Source organism: Lemur catta, chromosome 6, assembly GCF_020740605.2.
Source record: "Lemur catta isolate mLemCat1 chromosome 6, mLemCat1.pri, whole genome shotgun sequence".
NCBI classification, from domain to species: Eukaryota; Metazoa; Chordata; class Mammalia; order Primates; family Lemuridae; genus Lemur; species Lemur catta.
In genome coordinates, this window is record NC_059133.1 from 74088245 (window position 1) to 74108902 (window position 20658).

Consider the following 20658-nt stretch of genomic DNA (forward strand, 5'->3'; position numbering starts at 1 on the left):
TAACATGTTTCTCTAGGGATTTCTTTGGATGAATTATTAGCAGAATTTAGTATACACTATTATCTTTACAATTTCAAAAACCTTATCAGATCTTAGAAAAGTTATGCATAATCTTTTCTCTAGTACTCTTTGAATCATAAATGAATTTTAGTTTTTATTTAAAATTTTATTAACTTTAAACATTTTTGATTATAAAAGTATATATGATCATTATTTAAAATTCAGTTTGAATAGAAAGGATATAAAGGAAATGTAAAAGCCCTCTCCTCATTCTGTAAACTAGTGCTTTTGACAGCAGTAGTAACCAGAGTTAAGCTTCTTGTGTAGCCTTCTAGAAATTTTCTGTACACGTATATTTTCATATATATTATTGTATAATCATTGTGTAATTTAATATTTTATAGATATTATTTTTATATATAATATAAATTTTATATATTTATAAAATTTAAAAATATTTGTATTTTATGTGTTTTATATTATATATTTATATAATGATATGTAGTTACAAAATTATATATAATTATAATTTTCTGAACGTTTGCATATATACTTATATATTTTTTTTCTAATACAAATGTGATCATTCCATACATTTGTTCTATAACAAATACACTTGTTCTTGCTTTTTTCCACCTAACATGATATTTTGGACATCTTTTCATTTCAGTATATATAATAGTAGTCTCTGTTATGCATAGACTATAGTCTATTTAGTTAGATACTTGTTGATGGTCTTGCAGATTGCTTCCAGAATTCTAATAATAAAAACATTACATGTCTTCAAAACAGTGTTGCATGAAAATAAAAGAAAAAAATATTACTCTGTGAAAAAAATATTACTCAATGAACATCCTTAAACCTAATTCTGTGTATATAAGTATTAGAGTATTAGATATGTGTGTGCATATTTATGGAAAGTTTCTAGAAATAGAATTTCTCTTTCTGGGATGTTTAACATTTTGATAGAATGTGTCATATATCCTTCCAAATTATTGTTTCATTTATACTCCAGAACTTAGGAGAGTGCTTGTGTCTGTACAACCTCACCAGCAATGGGTATACTCAGACTTTTTAAAAATTTTTTCCAGTTTGATGGGTGAAAATTGGTATTGCAGTTGTTTTATTAGCATTTCTTTATGCATTATTAATAGTTGAATATCTTTGTGGGGTTTTTTTTTCCTCATTTGTATTTTTTTGTGAAAGTGATCATACTATATGCCTATTTTGCTTGGTTGTTTTTTTCTTTTAAGAATTGTTTATTAAAGAATATTTATATTGTTTATAAAAGAAGTTAGTATATTAAGGAAATTAGTCCTTTGTTATAAGTGCTTTCTTCCCCCATATATTGCTTTTTTTTTTCTTTTTGGTTTCCATACTGCGTCTTGCACTTAGAAAGGCTTTATCTAGTTTAAAATTGTTACAAAGAATTTTTCTTTACCTATTTTTTTTTTCCAGTCCCTAAGTACATTCCAAGGTTCTTTTTCTTCTAATTTCCAATGTCACCATTTGGAGGAGTTTTAATATGCAAGTTGAAATTGAATGTGGGTGAACAAAAGCCCCAAATATTAGGTGTCTGGGCTTTTAGCTCTTTTAGTAGAAAGCCATCCAGAGATGAAATATTTTACTTTGATCCAGAAATATTAAAGTGAGATTTCTCCTTTCATCTGAAATTTTATTCAGTGTTCAAGACTAATAATAAGTGGGAGAGGAGATTGTTTTTACTCTTAAAATGACGGTGGTTTTCCATCATAGTAGCATTTTCTATATACCTTCACATATGGAATATGGACTTGAATATTTATTGGTACATCCAAGGAGAAATTTCTTTCATGTGTACAGACATACATATGTACACATGTACACATACACATAGTTTGGTGTCATCAAACTCCTTGACTGTTGCCCTGCATCAAAAGTTGAACTGTGGAAATACAAGACACATAAAAATGTGAAGCTTTCAGTGTCTGCTGGCATTGGATCCAATGATCTTAAGTCTAATATGTAAATCTGCCGATGACATCTGGCTTCTTGAATCATCATAGATTATCATGTTCTGCTTCTAAACATTCTTGAGTAGCTCTTGAATGTCCTAGAGATAACCAAGGCCTTATATCCTCCTGAATAATGTACATACCAAAATTTTCTTTATAATTTGCTAAGAGATTTAAATTTTCACTCAGTTGGTGTTCTTTCTTAGAATATGTAGGATTACAGTTAATCTCTCCTTATTAGTAAATTTCAAACCCTGGACAGAGCCTTTTTGGTTTCTGCTCTTTATTTAAGATGTATTCGAAACTAAATTTACAATATAAATATGGCTTGTTATTTTAAATAAGCCTGTTTTACCAGTGTTCTAGATAGATGGTACATAAGTATTTTATCTTTCACTTACACTTCTATAAAATGCTTTTTATCATCATGATGGGATGATGTATTATTAGATTGACAGTTACTTTCTTAAAGTTTCTATATTTTTAATAGACTTTTTTTTAGAGTCATGAGGTTCACAGCAAAATAGAGCAGAAAGTACAGAGCTCCCATGTACCCTTGGCCCTCTCATCACCACATCCTCCCTTGTTATCAACACCCACACCAGACTGGGTACACTTGTTATAATCGATACACCTACATTGACACATCGTCATCACTCAAAGTCCATAGTTTATTTACATTAGGGTTCACTCTTGGTGTTGTACATTCTGTGAGTTTTGACAAACGTATATTGACATATTCACCATTATAGTACCATACAGAATAGTTTCACTGCCCTAAACATTATCTGTGTTTCACCTGTTCGTTCCTCCCTCCACTCTGTATAATTTTTATAGTTGCTGAATTTGAACTTTACTACAGAAATAGAATTAAAGGAGGTAAAATAATACTACATCTAATGGTACAAAGTTATTGCTGAAAATGATAGGAGATAGTATGGCCCAATAGTAGAAGTATTGGAGAGAGGAAAAGTTTTGTAATGAGAATTAGATGTCTGTGGTGTGAGTTTATATCCTAGTAATCTACCACTTCAAGTCCATCATGTATATTTTCTGGCCACTCACTTATTCTTTGTACCTACAATACTTAATTTAATGCCTGGCAGAATTTTGTAATTGTCATGCATACATGAAAGATGAATTTAGATACTCAGGTGAGCAGAAGCTCTATCTTGGTGACCCAGGCTGCACATCCATTATTGATGAAGTCAGACAGGCTTATGAAGCTCAGCTATTAGACCACTTAGTCACCCTGCTTCACTTTTCCTGCTTTCAAGGTAATGACCAAAGAAAACTTGGTATGTTATTTTAGACTAAGTTCCTATAATACCATTATAATAACATAATATAATAAGTATAATATAAGCTATGGCTTAGCTAAGTTAGCTAACCATTGTTATTTTTTAATAAGTTGGCTTTCTTGGTGTACTTTACTGTAGTTATAAACTGTTGTTTATTTGTGTTGCATTTAGGATGCTGCAGCTGATTCAGAGTAGGCTACAAGAAGAGCATTCACTTCAAGATGTGATATTTAAAAGTGCTTTTAAAACTGCATCAACAGCACTTCCACCAAGGTGAGATCTATATTTTAAACGTGCAACTATTTGTTAATGAATATACCTTGACGTAGTTTTAAGATTGGTTTAGTTTTCTGAATCTTATTTTTCTTAGAGAAAATAGAATCATTCTGTACTATAAAGATGTGTTTTACTCTTAAATTCATTTAACTCATTTTCTTTTTTATGTGTATGGTATACTGCCATATAAAATTTGGGTTTTAAGAACAAATTAGTTGCATATACTGTTATGAGGCTATATAAACTTGGGTTAGGAATTTTGGTTTTTATTTCACGTTTTTTCTCTGTTGTACATTAGAAAAGCTGATATTTGAAAATGCTACAATCATGAAAATGATAATTTAAATTTAGAACTATATAAAACTTTTACATTTGCTTAGGAACAAAATATCATTTGTTTGTTTGAATTTAGATGGCACATGCCTTTCCCTGCCCTCGGTCTTATTCCTGTCCTCCCCCCTACTACAGTGCCAGATGTACATGAAGAAAATACGTCTTGTTGGACTAATTCTTTTGTTTTAATTTCCTTCCATCATTGGACTTAGTCCTCTGGTTAGATTTGAAGAATCATGGAATTTTAGATTTATTTAAATGTAATAGATGTGAAGTAATTTTTCCCATTTTGTAAATGTGTAATTTCTATAAATATATAGACGTCAGGAAACTACTATTCTATTTTTGACATTTAAAACATTACCTGAAAGTTGATCTTTAATGATTTTTCCCCCATAGTATGCAATTTTGTCACTACAAAGTGGTAACTATATTGAATGTACTTTAAATAATCTTAATATATCTTGTTTCAACAGGGAAGATGATCCATTAGAGTCTCCAGATGCATGTAGAATTCGTGGTCATTTATATGTCAATAAAGTAGCAGGGAATTTTCACATAACTGTGGGCAAGTATGTTCTTTTCATTTACTGAAAATACTTCAGACAGGGTTGAAGCTTGGTTAAAAGTAAATTCTTTGCTAACCAAATAATACATAGCTAATTACTAAAGGACTGCTTAAAATGTTGTATATCTGTATTTTTAATGTCTTGAGATTGATGTTTGGAGCTTCATTGTCAAGATAGAGAAGACTATTCACTTAAAAACTACTTCAAAGCAAAAGTAAAGCAGTCGTGTCATATTTTATATACTAAAGTAAATGAACCATAGTTAAATATTAATTAAAACATTCTACTTGCCAAATTTTAGAAAGCTCTTACCTAGATATTTCATTAATTTGTTTATTTTGTTGATATGGTATTAAGTTTTTGTGGGGTTTTTTTTTTTTAATTGTTTTGTTTTTTTAAGTTTCTTTGTTTTGTTTAACCTTTTGGTAGTCATTAAAATGTAATAATCCCTGACTAATTCTAGACAAGTATTTTGATATAGTTAGAAATTAGCAGTGTCTGGAATAAAGTTAAATTAGGTAAAAGTTAAAAAAAATTCAGACTACTTACCTTCATGAGCAGCACCCAGCACAGAAATTGTCATAAATTTCCAAATGAATAAATAGATCCTTCCCTCCCTCCCTCCCTCTTTTCCATAGAGTTGCTGAGCTGAACAATTCTTCATTGTACAAGACATTTTTTGAGTACTTGCTATGTGCAAAGTACCATGCTAGACACTAAATATAAAACAGTGAAAAAAAGAGAAAGGGTTTTTGCACTTAGGATGCTGACATTGTATAAGAGATTCCAAACTTTAAACAGTGAATATACTAATAATTATTTAATTTAGTTGTATTGAGGCTATAAAGAAATACGGCTGATAAGAGACTATATAACAAGGTACTTGACTTACTCTACATGTCAGCAGAGGCTTTATCGAGGAAAACCTTTGAACGTTAGTGGAAGATTAGAAATTTAATGTTTAAAGGAGGGGAAGGGCATGCAACAGGAAAGAGCATGGCTTGAGATTTTTTTTAATAGAGGGAGAGAGATAGTATTAGATTTATAAAAAAATATTTCAGTGTTTACATAATCAGATCAAACATTTATCTTTTTTCCTTTGTTGTCCCACTATCCTTAAAATTCATGTTTTGTTGTTTTGTTACTATTACTGATCTGCAGCCCAGCCTATTGCTGGGAACCTTGGAATTTCTTGGTATCATAGAGGCAACAAGTAACAATTGACTCAAAGAAATTTATATTTTATTGCACCTTTGTATACAAACAATGTTCTAGTCCAAGACTAACTCAGAGGGAAACTTTGACAAATATTATGTGAGCCTCTATCTTATGGCCTTTTTTGTTTACTTTTGGTCTTTTCCCAATTTCATTTCTCTCTCCAGGGTATCACTCATAGTATCAGCTAGAAAAGCCAAATGAAAAACCATTTGGTTTGTACCTTATCTCACCCACCCCTAATTTTTGGTATTAGGTTTGTCAAATTCAATATTGATCTTTTTGAAGATGTCATATTACCTTTCAAACATGTCATTCTCAACTGTGATATAAATGAGTAATAAAAAGAATATACTTCATAATGCATATTTCAATATGCTTGAGGATGAATACACTAGAAACCACAATGAAGTAGGTAGATGCTTGCCACTTATTTGTAGAATCATTAGATATATAACAGCTGCAAATGCAGACTGAAACAGATGCATTGGCCGCTCAAATCCCATGAGTGGCATTTCTGTTGATGAGATGGTATTCTGAAATAGTGTACTATTTATAATATCTTGAACAAAACAATATAACTTAGTTGTCTGGGGTACTTTGTATAGCTAAATGGAGTTCAGTTCTAGACTGACATCATTACAAAAAGGTTTTTCACATACATAAGTATCTCTTAGAGCATTGGAAAGTCACACAAGACCTGGGGAAATCTTTTTTGTGTGAGGCAGTCACTTTCATTGCAGGATGTGTTGCTTTCCTGGCTGTTGTCCAGTAAATGCCAATAGCAACCCCTCCCCAATAATTGTGACAACCCAAAATGCCTCCCTTCACCCCCTATCAATTTTTGGAACAACTTTTCCTCCACTGAAAATCACTCAGGCTAGATTTCTGTCCGATGAGATAGAACATACAATATCCCAGAAAATAAATAGGTAAATTCTGAATATCTGACATTCCTATGAAGGGTTTTAAAAAGTGTCAGAGAACTACAGTCATCTGTATTAGGGTGATTTAATTTGATTTTTAGCTTTTAATTTTTTGAAGAAGATGCTTGTGATATTATTTCATAAATGTTTTGAATATGTTTTTTAACCAAAAAAAGAGAAAGAAGGAAGTATATTTTCAAACAGTTCTCTGTTCCTCTCAGAGTAAAAACCAGGGCAGTGAAAGAGACCATTGAACTAAGATATATAGGTGGAGCATCCCTAATTCAAAAATCTGAAATGTTCCAAAGTGCAAAACTTTTTGTGCCATCTACACGATGTTCAAAGGAAATGCTCATTGGAACAGTTCAGATTTTGGATTTTCAAGTTAGCGATGCCCAACTGGTAAGTACAATGCAAATATTCAACAATCAGCAACACTTTTGGTCCCAAGCGTTTTGGATAAGGGATATTTAACCTGTAATACTGTAATTTGGTTATTTAGAAAAATTCCTTTTCCGAATTTGTTTGTTTGAAAACTATAGTAGGAACATCATTAGAGTGATGGTATGAGTGAGGATAGGAATAACCTGTAACGGTGAGCTTTCTTTTTAGTAGTGACTTTGAGGTAATATACTTCACCGTGAACATAGGGCACTTTACCAAACTCAACTGCCAGTCCTTCTCATATATAAGGAGATGGATTGTTGTAAAAGATTTTAGTATACTTTGTATTGGATGTTAACACATTTTCCTAACCATTTTATTGCCTTTTAAAAAGTGCCTGGTGTTCTGCCAGATACCATTTAGAACAAATTAAACAAATGTTTAGACCTACTAGGGCATATCGTAAAACTTGACAGTATCATTTAATTGGTTGCAAGTAAAGAAAGAAGAATCTTTTATGGAGAATTTTTGTTTTTATATTTTTAGTTAATTGCTAGAATTGCTAACTGGGTAAAGCAGGGACCAGGGATAATTTAAGAAAATCTTCAAGATGATATTTAGAATTTTTTTTAAAACTAAGAACAGGGAAGAATAGTAGTTATCTTTAGAAATATAAAGGAATTAAAAACAGAAATTTGAGAAATTACAGTGTGCAGCAGAACGAAAATTTATTGCAGGGATAGACAAACTACAGCCTCTGTACCAAATTCAGCCTACTACTACCTGTTTTAGTGTGGCCCATGAGCTAAGAATGGTTTTTACGTTTTTTAATTGTTTGAAAAGAAATCAGAAGGGGAATAATATAATACATGAAAAATACATGAAATTTAAATTTCTCTGTCCAAAAATAAATTTCATTACAACATAGCCATGCTTATTTGTTTACTTATGGCTGACTTCACTACACTGCAATACCAGAGTTGACTAACTCCAACAGAGACGGTATATGACTCTCATCACTTTGTGCTGCTACTTGGTGTACTACAAGTTGCAGTGATGCAATTAGAACTTGACAGCATTCAAGTGCCGTGTGTATTGCTACATTACAACGTTTTACTGTGTCAAAAAGTTAGTGTCTATGAATAGCCTGCATGGAACAACTATAGGCAAGAATATTTTTAAAGAAATTGGGAGAACACAAATTCGGTACAACCTAAAGTAGAATCTGGTTAAGATGTATTACAACTGTGTTATAGCTGATGCTGGTGTGTGAAGGAGAAAAAGCTTTACTTGGATGCATTTTCAAACCTTGTGAAAATGTAAAGTGTTTAAAGCCTATGGTTATCCATCATATCATCAGAAGCACTTTGCAGAAAATATTTTAATTTATCTTGTAATTTGAACTGATAGTGACAACAGTGAACTTTATTTGCTCTCAGGGACCTAAATGTTGTCATTTCCATGGATTTTTGTCAGAAATAAAAGCTGAATATTCCAACTTGTCCTACTTCACAGCAATTTGATGGCTTAGCAGTAGTAAAGTTTTATTGCAATTTTTTTGAGCTCAGGGTCAAGATTGAAATTTTTCTGAGTGAGAAAACTATCATCAACTACAATTATCCAATGCTGAATAGCTTTGGAAATGAAGTTTTATGCAGACTCTAATTTTTTAATGAATTTAACCTGAATTATGAGGCAAAACCAATACTTATATATGCAATTTGTATTGCGGTAAAGTTATTTCAGTGACAAGTAGTTTTTATGATTTTTGAATGGTTTTCTTTGCTTTTCATGCTTTGATAGCTTGTGTTGTTGAAAATTAAAACAAGAATCTCCATTCTTACACATGGATGTATTTTCTGAACTCAAACTGTAGTGCTGGAAATATTTTCAGACCTTGATGCAAGTGAAGAAGAAATTTCCGTGTTTTAAAATCCATTTAACTGTGTAATTGAGGAAATTCTTCCTTAAATTGGAAATTGTTAATCTGCAGTGTAATGACATGTTTAGGCAAGCACATACCAAGAGAAGAACCTAATAGAGTTTTGTAAAGGCCTTCCAAGCAATGAATATGCTTAACTCAAACATATGCTCATAGATTACTATTTTCAAAAAGGAAATATGTAAAAATTCATTACAGCTCATTAGCAGGTAAACATTTATGATCAGTTTTGAAAATAGAGAACATTAACTCCAAACCCCAATTAAGTAAAATGTAATCTCCCTGCAAAACACTCATATTACAAAGAAAGTACTCAATTATTGCTATTATATGTTGAATTTCATTAAAAAAATTTTGTGAAAATTTGTTTTCTCTTTTGGCATGTAACTACATAATATACTTGGTTTGCATCTTAGCTCACAAAGCGTAAAATATTTATTATCTGGCTCTTTACAGAAAATATTTGCTAATACCCAGTTTGTTACATTACTAAGATAAGTAAATTTGTCTGCTTACTCATAGGCCAGATACATTCTTATGTTATTTTGTACTAAGAATAATTATATAACTTTGGGAAGATCCACTTTGTGATTTTAATTAGTTATATATTCAAATGTTATTACTTTAATATTCTTTTCTTCCTTTTAGGGCAATTCCACATCCTCGAGGTCATGCACATTTGGCAGCACTTGTCAACCACGACTGTAAGCAGTTTCTGAAATTTTTTTTCAGTGAAGATGTCCTTGAAAAAAAAGTGATTTTTTTTTTTTTTTTTAAGTGCAGGTACAAGGTAGGCCTTTAAAAGTGAGCTGTTTTAAAAACAGATACCCAAACAAAGGAGAAAATGAATTATTAAATTTATTGACTTTAATCCATTTTCTCTTAAAGCTACCTGTATTTCTATTTGGTCATAGCTCAGAGTTGCTGAGGTTAGGGAGGAAAGCCTAGGCATACTTTCTATAACTTTATACACATTTCTGCTAATTTTTAGGGATAATGACAATGTATTTGCAGCTCATTTCAATTTATAAATCTAAATACTGATATATAGACTTATTCATAAAGGTATTCAAGTTAGTTCGGTGTAAAGATTGTCATAAGACTTAAGTTTTTAAAGTCTGCTTTAGAGGACAAAACAAGTAATGGATTCCATAAAAAGTCAGTTTGTTTATAGTTAGCAGTAGTATGTATAAAAATATATCTGATCGGGCCAGGCGCAGTGGCTCACGCCTGTAATCCGAGCACTCTGGGAGGCCGAGGCGGGTGGATCGCTCGAGGTCAGGAGTTCGAGACCAGCCTAAGCAAGAGCGAGACCCCGTCTTTACTAAAAATAGAAAGAAATTATCTGGCCAACTAAAACATATATATATAGAAAAAATTAGCCGGGCATGGTGGCGCATGCCTGTAGTCCCAGCTACCCCGGAGGCTGAGGCAGTAGGATCGCTTGAGCCCAGGAGTTGCTGTGAGCTAGGCTGACGCCACAGCACTCACTCTAGCCTGGGCTAAAGAGCGAGACTGTGTCTCAAAAAAAATAAAATAAAAATAAATAAATATATATATATATATATATCTGATCGGTTTTATTATTTGGTTACATAGAAATCATTCCACTTCCTACAACACAGTCCTATTACTGTATGAAGATATGAACCAGGAAAAAATGTATATTTTTGACTCTCAGGATTAGAGTAACATTATTTCTTAGAAGTTAATTTATATGTAATTGTGAAATTTGAGATACAGTGTTCTATCAGAATTTACTTTTATATATTTAATTCCAATATATTTATATATATTTTTCTCAAAATAATGTGGTTTCAAATAGTATATTATTATACTTGCAGATTTTAAATATTTTCATTTGAGAATAGATAAGGATATAAACCAAGCTATAACGTGGTTTTGAGGAATGTAATTTCTCTACTTAGTAGTTTTTATTTTTTTCCTCTTAGCTTACAATTTTTCTCACAGAATAGACCATTTGTCTTTTGGAGAGTTTGTTCCAGGAATTATTAATCCTTTAGATGGAACTGAAAAAATTGCTGTAGATCGTAAGTATTTAATAGTTACTATTGGAATTTACCTGTAGGAAATTATTCTTATAACCTTAATATTAATACATTTTTAATAATTTTCCTAAAACCCCCTTGTAAAGGTAATCTTCAAGTGGTTGATGAGTGAGATGTATGTGGAGAGATTTTGTCCTAGTAGTGGATGAAATTTGAATGTTAAAAAATGAGCCATAGAACAGAATAAGGAAGTTCAAGTTAAAAGTAAGCAAAGGAGGAGGAGAATTTAAATACTCTAAATATATGAAAGTTTAATGTGTTAATAGGACATAATTGCACTTTTTCATATTCATGAAAGAAAAAATATAAGGACAAAAGAAAGTTTCAACATTATAAGAAGAATTTTCTTCTTTGTATAGATTCAAAGTTCTAAAATGCATTTTTACCATTTTAGAAACCTCTCTGGAGAATTTTATAGACACTTTTTTGACTCTTGTTGGTTATTATTGATTATGTTGGCACTTCAATCTTTACATGTAATTTGGTTCCCTTTGTCCTTCATTTTTCTCCAAGTCTAATTATTCCACCCATGTGTATAGCATTGGTTATTGCCTCACTACTGTCAGTTTTATCTTTTTTTCCCCCATAAATGCTAAATACTTGGACACCTTTTTCTCCTAGCACTTTCTGTTTTCTCTCTGTTTATGACATGATAGTGTTTATTTGTAAGTCGCATCAAAACTAAGCACAGATTCAACAGTGTTGTAAAGTTTCACCTTACATCAAAAATGTAACTCAAAGGATGAACCTGATGATCATCCTCAGTTGATAAGCCATCTATTGGTTGTGGACAAAGTTGACACTCTTTTGCCCTAACATTATCTGTGAGAATATTTAGGATATTAAGTTGACATTAATAATAGAAAAAACTGGTGAAAAGCTCATGTTTTTGAAAGTTATAGTAGTACATGTACTATGTGAAATGTGGTGAAGTTGAAACAGGCTTTATTTTGTTAGAGGCTTGCTTAATGTTAGTGTTTGAAGAGACATTAACGTCCTTTGCCTCCTATCAACAGTTTTATTCTTTCCTCTCCTATTCTGAATTGCTTTAGATAAGAGACAGAGAATTTAGGTTGGTAGAAATAAAAATTTATGCTGAGCAAAGGAGACTAGACACACAAAAAAGTACATACTGTACGGTTCCATTTATGTGAAATTCTAGAAGCAGAACTATTCTATGAAAGTAGAAGGCAGATCAGTGTTTGGCATAGGACCAGAGGTAGAGGGGAGTGACTACAGAGGGGTCTGCAGGTACTTTTTGAGGTTTCAGAAATGTTTTGTATTTTGATTTTTGTGATGATCTTATGGGTGGATATGTTTGTCAAAATGTATCGAACCATACATTTACAGTTGGTGCATTTTATCATATGTACATTATACTTTAATAAAGTTGATTTTTTAAAAAGTATTCATTTTTCAACAGATATTTATTGAGTCCCTTGTATTTGTCGGACACTATTTGAGACATCAGGGACCCAATGATAAACAATGCAGACATGGTCCCTTTAACATCAGGTAGGATAAGCATTAGGGCAAGTGGCTGTGAAGAAGATAAAAGGAGATTGCCTGCAGTAGGAGAAAGAGAGTGGAAGAGGCTATGGTATTTGAAAAAAAACCTGAATGAAGTGATTGTGAGCCCAGTAGTAATCTTTTTGAGAGCATTGCAGGCAGCTTTATTACTGAAGCTGACTGAAAAAAACAACCTACATGTGCTGCCACAATTGGATAACCAAACCCCATATTACATCTTCCTACTCTGCCAACTGGTCAAATAGCAGAGACAGGTCACTTTCCTAATGGTAGGGTGCTAGATGTGTACGTCTTAAAGGCCTGAAAGAGAGAGAATGCCCAGACTATCTAACTGAGTGGCTTAGCCATACAAAACTACTTTCCCAGGTGTGCCAGTTGAATTGCTCCTTCCGTGAGTGTGAGAGAAGTGGAGAGTCCAATGGGGTGCAAGTTTCTACTTCATTACCCGAGTTAGAAAATCTGGGAAGATATTTCCTCCTTAAATTTAAGACCATTGTCCCCTTGAGTAAAACTGCCTGGGTTCAAGTCCTCACCTGCCACTTGAACTCAGTGAGTTTGGCACTTTTCTTAACATCCCTGTACTTTAGTTCTTTTATCTGCAAGAAAAGGATAATAAAAAGATCTACTTATCTGATTGAAACTATAGATAGATGTATCTAATTCCAATTTTTTTAGAATATAAGCCTAGAGAATTAACATGTTTTATGTTATGTCAACTGTTTATAATTAGTAATTGGTAATATACTGGTATTTAAAACTTGTATCAAACCTAGATATGCTTAGTAACTATATACAAATGATCCTTTTGATCACACAGTAACCCCAGGCCATCATTGAGTAGTTTCTCTAGTTGTCTTCCTGCTGTGTTGTCAGTTCCTTTATGCAAAGGCTGACTAATTCAATTTTGGTTTATTAGTATATCTTAAGATAGTAGTAGAAGTGAAAATGTACCTTTTGGTGGTTATTCTATTGGAATTTTATTTCACTCTCATTAATTTCTGTGCTATAAAGAAAAGCTGCTTTTTCCCAGGTTTGATAAAAGGATGATAATGATTATGAGGGATATATAAGTCACTAGTTCATTTAACATCTAATATGTATTTGTACCCATTTTATGCTTACTGAGAACTTGTTTTATGCAGTATGAGTATTTTGCTTTCATCAGTTCTTCCTTTAGATTTTTGTTGTTGTTGTTAGACATTAAGTCATATGTAACATAAACTTTCAGGCTAAATGTATTTAATACAAGAAGGATATATTTGGCAGTAGTTTTGTTGCTGTTGGATTGATGAAAAAACATGTTTTGCTTTTATTCTAGACAACCAGATGTTCCAATATTTTATTACAGTTGTGCCAACAAAACTACATACATATAAAATTTCAGCAGACACCCATCAGTTTTCTGTGACAGAAAGGGTAAGTTGATTCCAGCTGATAAAATGATTTGGTGATTTTTTTTTTTAAGCCTTTCAAAGTCCCCTGACTACAAAATAAAGTTGGAGTTTTAGTTGGTACCTTCCCCCATTTAAATTACTATTTTATTTTAAGTCAGTAATATATCACAAATGGGTATTAGTATGTTCTAGAGTAAGAAAAGAAGTAGATTTTTAAGAAAATCTGAATTGTTTCTATTCCATTAAGACTTAAAATTTTTAATCTATGATGATATTAATTTATTCTCAATGTCTTAATTTTGTAATATGCTTTCTCCTATATTGATAGAAGCAGTTCTTAATCTGGTAGCAGATTCTCTGATTTCTGTGTTATGTATTTTTTGATGTGCTACCCTGAGGGGCATGCATGGTTATGGTAGATTAGATAGCAAATTTAGAGGGCTTGCCTTCCTAAATTAATGCTTTGTATTCATCTGATTGAAAGGAAGGACATTCTGCTATCTCAGGGTGGTGTGGCCTCATATTAATAAATAAATATTAACAATGAGGAGCAGAGTTTTGGAACTGGGCTGTTTAATAGACTTCTCATCTACTTTGGGGTCATGTTTTCTTACTTTTGCATTTAAGAATGGCAAATATTCAAACACTTGTATCCTAAAGAATTCCAAGGTAAAAGTTAAGTGCATTTTAAAATTTGCTTCTCTCCATGTGGAGTTTTCTTTTGATAGTCTTATAACTTATGATGGTCACGCCCTCAATAATTGTATAATTTTTCTTGTTCTTAGAAGATTAGGTATTGAAGTTTTTGGGGGTGAAGTGTCGTATGTCTGTAAGTTTTCAATTGGCTTAGGGGTGAAAACCAAGTTTATATAATTGTTTATATACGTATGTGTGTGTTTACACACACAGAAACTAGGTAAAGTTTATACAAGTATAAATTACGCTTTTTAACATTTCTGTAGTGGTGGGGAGATACCATTTCTTACCTGTAAGATTGGCAAATACCTGGAAGACAGTATACACAGTTGATAAGGCTTTGGGGAGAACAAGCACACTTGCTAGGGGAATGCAAAGTGGTATAGTCTCTGTGGAGGGGAGTTTGGCAGTATCTGCAGAATGACGTATGTATTTACCCTTTAACCTAGTAATCTCACTTCAGTAAATCTATTCCAGAGATACAGTGGGAAAAAATACAAAAATGATGGGTGTATGAGGCTATTCATTGTGTTGTTATCTATAATGGTAGAAGACTAGAAACAACCCAAATGGTACATCTACACAATGGAGGAGCATGTAGCTGTTAAAACAAAAAAGAAGAATGAGGAATATCTCTATACTGATATGAAATTATCTCTAGGATATATTTTTTAAATAACAAAATTAAATAGAAAAAAACAGTAGAATCCTAGAACATTTAACCTTTGGGGAGTGTGTTTATGCTGATAGGGTGACTCACATAGTTGTTTCACTTAAAAAAGAAATAGAATTTCTAGAGTTGGTAAAGTCGGGATGAGGGCAGGGAAGGAGAGGAAGTCGTTAGTCCTGGAACCCAAAGTGAATTATTACTAGTCTCTTGTTACATAGATGCCCTGATCCCTAAAACAGCTTCTACCCTTACAGGTAGTAACAATATATTGCTAACTTCAGCATGATACTGAGCATTTCACAGCTTTCAGATAAAATCACTTTACTGGAAACTTGATTAATGGGTTATCATAAGGCTCTATTATGCTAATAATAGGGAAAGGGTTTTGTAATGCCCCACATAAAACTGTTGTAATTTCCCTTTGTAGTAGTTAACCTCATTATTTTTATTCCTAAAGCTTATAGTTTAGTTATAGGTAGGTAAAAATAGGTAGAGCCTGGCACAAAAGTCATAGCAAAGTACTCTAAAAGCATAGTTGTTGGAACTATAATGGAAATTTATTAAAAGGTTTACAAACTTGATTTTGAAGTATAAACAGGATGGAATGAAATAGAATATTTTTTTGCTCAGTGTTTACACTGTGATAAATTTATAATTTTAGTTACACTCCTTTATAAAATATCTTTTTAAAACTGAGCCAGTAGCTCAAATATTGGTATCTTTCAAATTAATGCATTTTGTTTTCTTCCTATGTTGTATCTCCTATAGTTTAAAATGAACAACAGAAAGAGAAAGTGTTTTTAAATCTGATCACTTAAGTGGCAAGAAATAAATACAATTATTTTGTGAATTCCTGGCACAGAAACATTCAAAAAGTATGTCAAAGTATAAACTTAGTTTTTATTGATTTGATCAATGAAGAACGTGACATACAGTCTGTAAGGTCATGAGTTCAGTAAAAAACTTGTATGTAAGGTAACCTTTATGAGAAAATAGAAAAGAATGATTCTACTTTTTTTGAGAGTTTGAAAAGCTAACCACACAAAGAATATAAAATAATTTGTCTCTGAAGAGCTTAGTCTAGTAGGAGGTTTTGTGAGGAGATTTGATGTCCCTTTTTTGCAGTAGGGCTGAATATTGGGTGTATGAAAGTAACCTGAGACAGGAATTCTGTTTCTCTCTTCCTCCTATCTCTCTCCTTCCTTTTAGGAACGTATCATTAACCATGCTGCAGGCAGCCATGGAGTCTCTGGGATATTTATGAAATACGATCTCAGTTCTCTTATGGTGACAGTTACTGAGGAGCATATGCCATTCTGGCAGTTTTTTGTAAGACTCTGTGGTATTGTTGGAGGAATCTTTTCAACAACAGGTTAGCATTCATTTCTTTTTCGTCTAATTCCTGAGTGTTATTTATACTTAAATTAAGGTGCTTCTATTTCAAAGGAGTAAGAAATGTACACATTTTCATGTTTTAATGTTTAAGGAACTTCTTCTTTGTTATTTAATTCCAAAGCTCCAAAATTACATTGCCTAATCATTAAACGTAAGTAATTTCATTGCATTCAGTGATTTAAGGGAGATTATATGGTGAGCTAGAAAGATCCTAGATGTTAACATTAGAACTAGAATTGAATCCAGTTTCTTCTGGTTACTTGGTGGTAGTTTTGGATAGGTCACCTACATTTTTCTGAAATTTTCTACACATTAAAAATGGGAATAATAGCTAATTTGCAAGTATAACAGTAAATGAGAAAATGCCTAGAAATAGTGACATTTGAATGCAAATTTTCCCTTTCTTTTAAGGTATTTTTAACTGTACCGTATGTAAAATCATATCTTATAGTACTTTGAACTATGCAATACATGAAACTAGATTTTTAATCACTAATGTTTTTGTGAGTTTTGACCTGAGATTCTGGAATTCTCTCAAGTTATTTACAGAATTGTAATCATGAAAATTGGGACTTTAGTACAAAAGACAAAGAAAGGAAACTGTCCTTCATCTTTAGTCCCTATTCAGTATTAGATTGAGCTAGGTAGTTTATATACTTAAAGTCATATTTTTTAAATGACTGAATAGCTTTCCTTATGAAATTATTTGTTATTATGTCATTTAAATTTATTTAAATTTGTGGTGTTGATATCATTTATTTTTCAAAATCGTGTGGTTGTGTGAAAACCTTAAAAAAAATTGTGTCCAGGTCATGAATTATGTGGCCTTGTGATTTTGCAAAGAAATCCATTTGTTTTCAAATTTAACTATCTTGATTATTTTTAATGGAAGTTAATAATATAAACTGCTTTGTTTCCTTCTTTAATCTATTCCATTATAATTAGTTGAGTTTTTTACTCTTACATAGCAATTTAGGAAATAATTTAATTAAAAGCATAAACTTATTGTTTGTTACAGGCATGTTACATGGAATTGGAAAATTTATAGTCGACATAATTTGCTGTCGTTTCAGACTTGGATCCTATAAACCTGTCAATTCTGTAAGTGGTCTGGTCTTACATGGTGTGGTGATCTCTAAATCACAGTATCATTAAGTCTAAAGAGTAGCTTTTGCTATCTAGAAAGAATTGCCCAAAATAAAGCTTTGTGTTAGAGGAAAATAGTATAAGGAATAAAACTAATGCTTTGTTTTTTTTCCCCTTTTCTCCCTAGGTCCCCTTTGAGGATGGCCACACAGACAACCACTTACCTCTTTTAGAAAATAATACACATTAGCACCTCCCGAGTGAAGGAGAAAAACTTTTTGCCTGAGATATAAAACCTTTTTTAATAGTAAAATATTGTGCAATATATTCAAAGAAAAGAAATATGAATGAGAAGCAGGAAACACACTTATTTTAAAAAAAGAAAAGGAAAAATAACCCCAAACTGAAATTCTATATGTGTTGTGTCTGTTACAAATGCCCTAGAAGAAATTATGCAACTAATCAGTGAATAAGCCCAACTGGAGTATTGCTTTGAAGATGACTCCTGATACTTTCACAGCAAATGGGCAGTGTGGAAATCAGACCTTGCTTCTTGGTGACAAAAAACCTGAAGGAAAGAAGTGAAACCAAATCTAAAGAAAAAGGCATTGATAAGTGCAAATGTTTGTGTCCTTTGTTTTTAAAAGATATGATGTCAGAATAAAATATGGAAAACATATGGAAAACTAGTCTAGACTTTAAAAAATTATGACCAGGTCACATTGTTATAAAGAAAAACAGGGACTAGTCCCTATGTTATAGCCATATTAATGTTAAGCCATATTGACAAGACCACTTATCCAATGATTTGGTCTTATGAAGGTAACTGCTTTTCTTTGAACTCTGGCTGTTGACTTTTCTAACTGTTGAAGATTAGAGTTATAGAAGACTGAGGTAAATTCTCACAGGGGCAGGTACGTAGGTGCTGTCATATGTAACAGAGATATCATTCATAGATTGTATAGTGGAGACTTATACAGGGAAAAGAAAGCACATTTTTTTAAAAAGAGATGCCAAGTTTCCTAATCTGATCATTATATTATTGGTGTACTTTGGGGGATATGAGGTGGGCAATGAAAAGATCCACTAACGATGATGAAAATGATCAGTTTGTAAAATATTAAGAAGAAAAATAGAATATTTTATACATGTGGTAAGTGGGGAACAGGGTAATTTTAAATAAAACAGAAGTTGGAAGAAATTTGAAGCACAACAAGATAATGTCAGATCTCAGAGGTGCCACATTAAACAATGTCCGTTAAACTGTAAAACTGGATTATGAAAGAAGTATTTGCATTCAGGGTGTCCTGAATGTGACTGGTTTTGTGTTAGATTATGTTGTTCTTCCTTACTATTTATGGGTTGGTTTTAAATTTCCAGAATATAAAAGATTAAAAATAATGAGAGGGAGCTACCAGGTGCCATTAAAATCTATATTTGGAATATGTGTGCCAACATCAGTTTTCATTTTTTAATGCTTAATAACAGTAGAAGAATTATCAACCAGTGCCCACATTTTAAAACATTTAGGGAAATGGGGAAACAAAATTCCAGGTTAAATACCAAGATCAAACAACTAGATTTTAGTCTTTAACGAGTAACAAGACTAAAAGACTAGATTAAAGTGGTGGTTTTAGAAAATGGATGTCACAAATTACAGTTTTTCAAATGGCTATTGTTTTTAAAAGATAAAATGCTTCCCTAAAACCAGGATAGACAATATAATGGAGAGGAGAAATAGTGACAGAGTTACTTTGTGGTAAAGTTTATGTCGAATGATACTTGCAAAAAATAACAGAAGCATCTTTGTTTAAAATATACAGTATCATTAAGAGCCATGAAGTTAACTGATTAATGTAAATGATGTAACATGCTTTGAAAGATTTTTGAATCCAGAAAATTCCACATAATGAATGAGCCTTCTGGCTTTTGATTTCTTCAGATACTATTTCCACCAAAGTTAGACTAGGAACTAACAGAACATCTCACAATAGGAATTTTAGCTGGAGAATTTTTAGGTATTTTAGACTGAATGTTGGTCCACTAAGTATGCTTGTTTGTGAGAAAATTCAATTGAGTTTCAGGGTGTTTTTAAAAATAGGAAAAACAGTATTATTGATTTAAAATTCCTTTCAGTTAGGGTTTTATAACAGTTAAGTATCTTTTAAAAGAATTCTAAAAATTATTTTGATACTTACACATGATTTTTAATTATGTCCATGTTTTCCAAATACCATATTAAAATTTTAAAGAAATCTGTCCCATTAAAACTGATTATAAAAGGAATTTCTTTAAAGCAAAATCTTGCTTTGCCATTGATTTCCATTTTAAAGGTTAAGAAAGGCTTCCGTCTGAAATTCTTCAACAAGGGTCAGATTTTTGGCAATAAAAGTATTATGATTCAGACTGGATGATAAAGTATACTTGCAAAATAGAATTTGTTAGGAGCTTGTGGCCTCACCAACTGTTTCTTTTCCATTGCAGAGAGCGCTTGACTGACTTACCTATTACGCAGCTTTCCTAGGCCTGAGGTATCTCCAGCCAATTCTCCTTTTCATTTTATTAGGGTATTCATAATACCTATGTATATATTCTAGACTACATATTTAAAAGTCTGAGACCTCAAATTGTATGAAATGGATTTTTTAAAAACTATGTTTACATACACTGGCCTACAAAGAAGATTAAACATTTAGGTGAATAATTCACTGCTGCAGTATTTGTACACTTCAGACTACCTCTTAGGAAAAGCTTAACACAATATTAGTATTAACAAAATTACTTGATATGATTATCACTTTTCTCATACATTTTATTATAGCATAAAAATTTTATAATTTACTAATGCAAACAAAATTTGCAATCTTTAATAGTCTTA

General features: G+C 31.9%; 1 protein-coding gene across 2 annotated transcripts in view; it reads left to right on the top strand.

The window, feature by feature from the left end:
* Positions 1 to 18466, top strand: part of ERGIC2 (ERGIC and golgi 2) — a 32964-nt gene extending 14498 nt beyond the window's left edge. For both annotated transcript variants that reach the window (XM_045554109.1, XM_045554110.1), the window contains 8 exons: positions 3467 to 3568; positions 4381 to 4476; positions 9589 to 9644; positions 10893 to 10991; positions 13858 to 13955; positions 16509 to 16671; positions 17713 to 17795; positions 17968 to 18466. In XM_045554109.1, the coding sequence (XP_045410065.1) occupies positions 3467 to 3568; positions 4381 to 4476; positions 9589 to 9644; positions 10893 to 10991; positions 13858 to 13955; positions 16509 to 16671; positions 17713 to 17795; positions 17968 to 18030 (760 nt within the window). In that variant the 3' untranslated portion in view covers positions 18031 to 18466. The remainder of the gene's footprint in view (positions 1 to 3466; positions 3569 to 4380; positions 4477 to 9588; positions 9645 to 10892; positions 10992 to 13857; positions 13956 to 16508; positions 16672 to 17712; positions 17796 to 17967) is intronic.
* The last annotated feature ends 2192 nt before the right edge of the window (positions 18467 to 20658 follow it).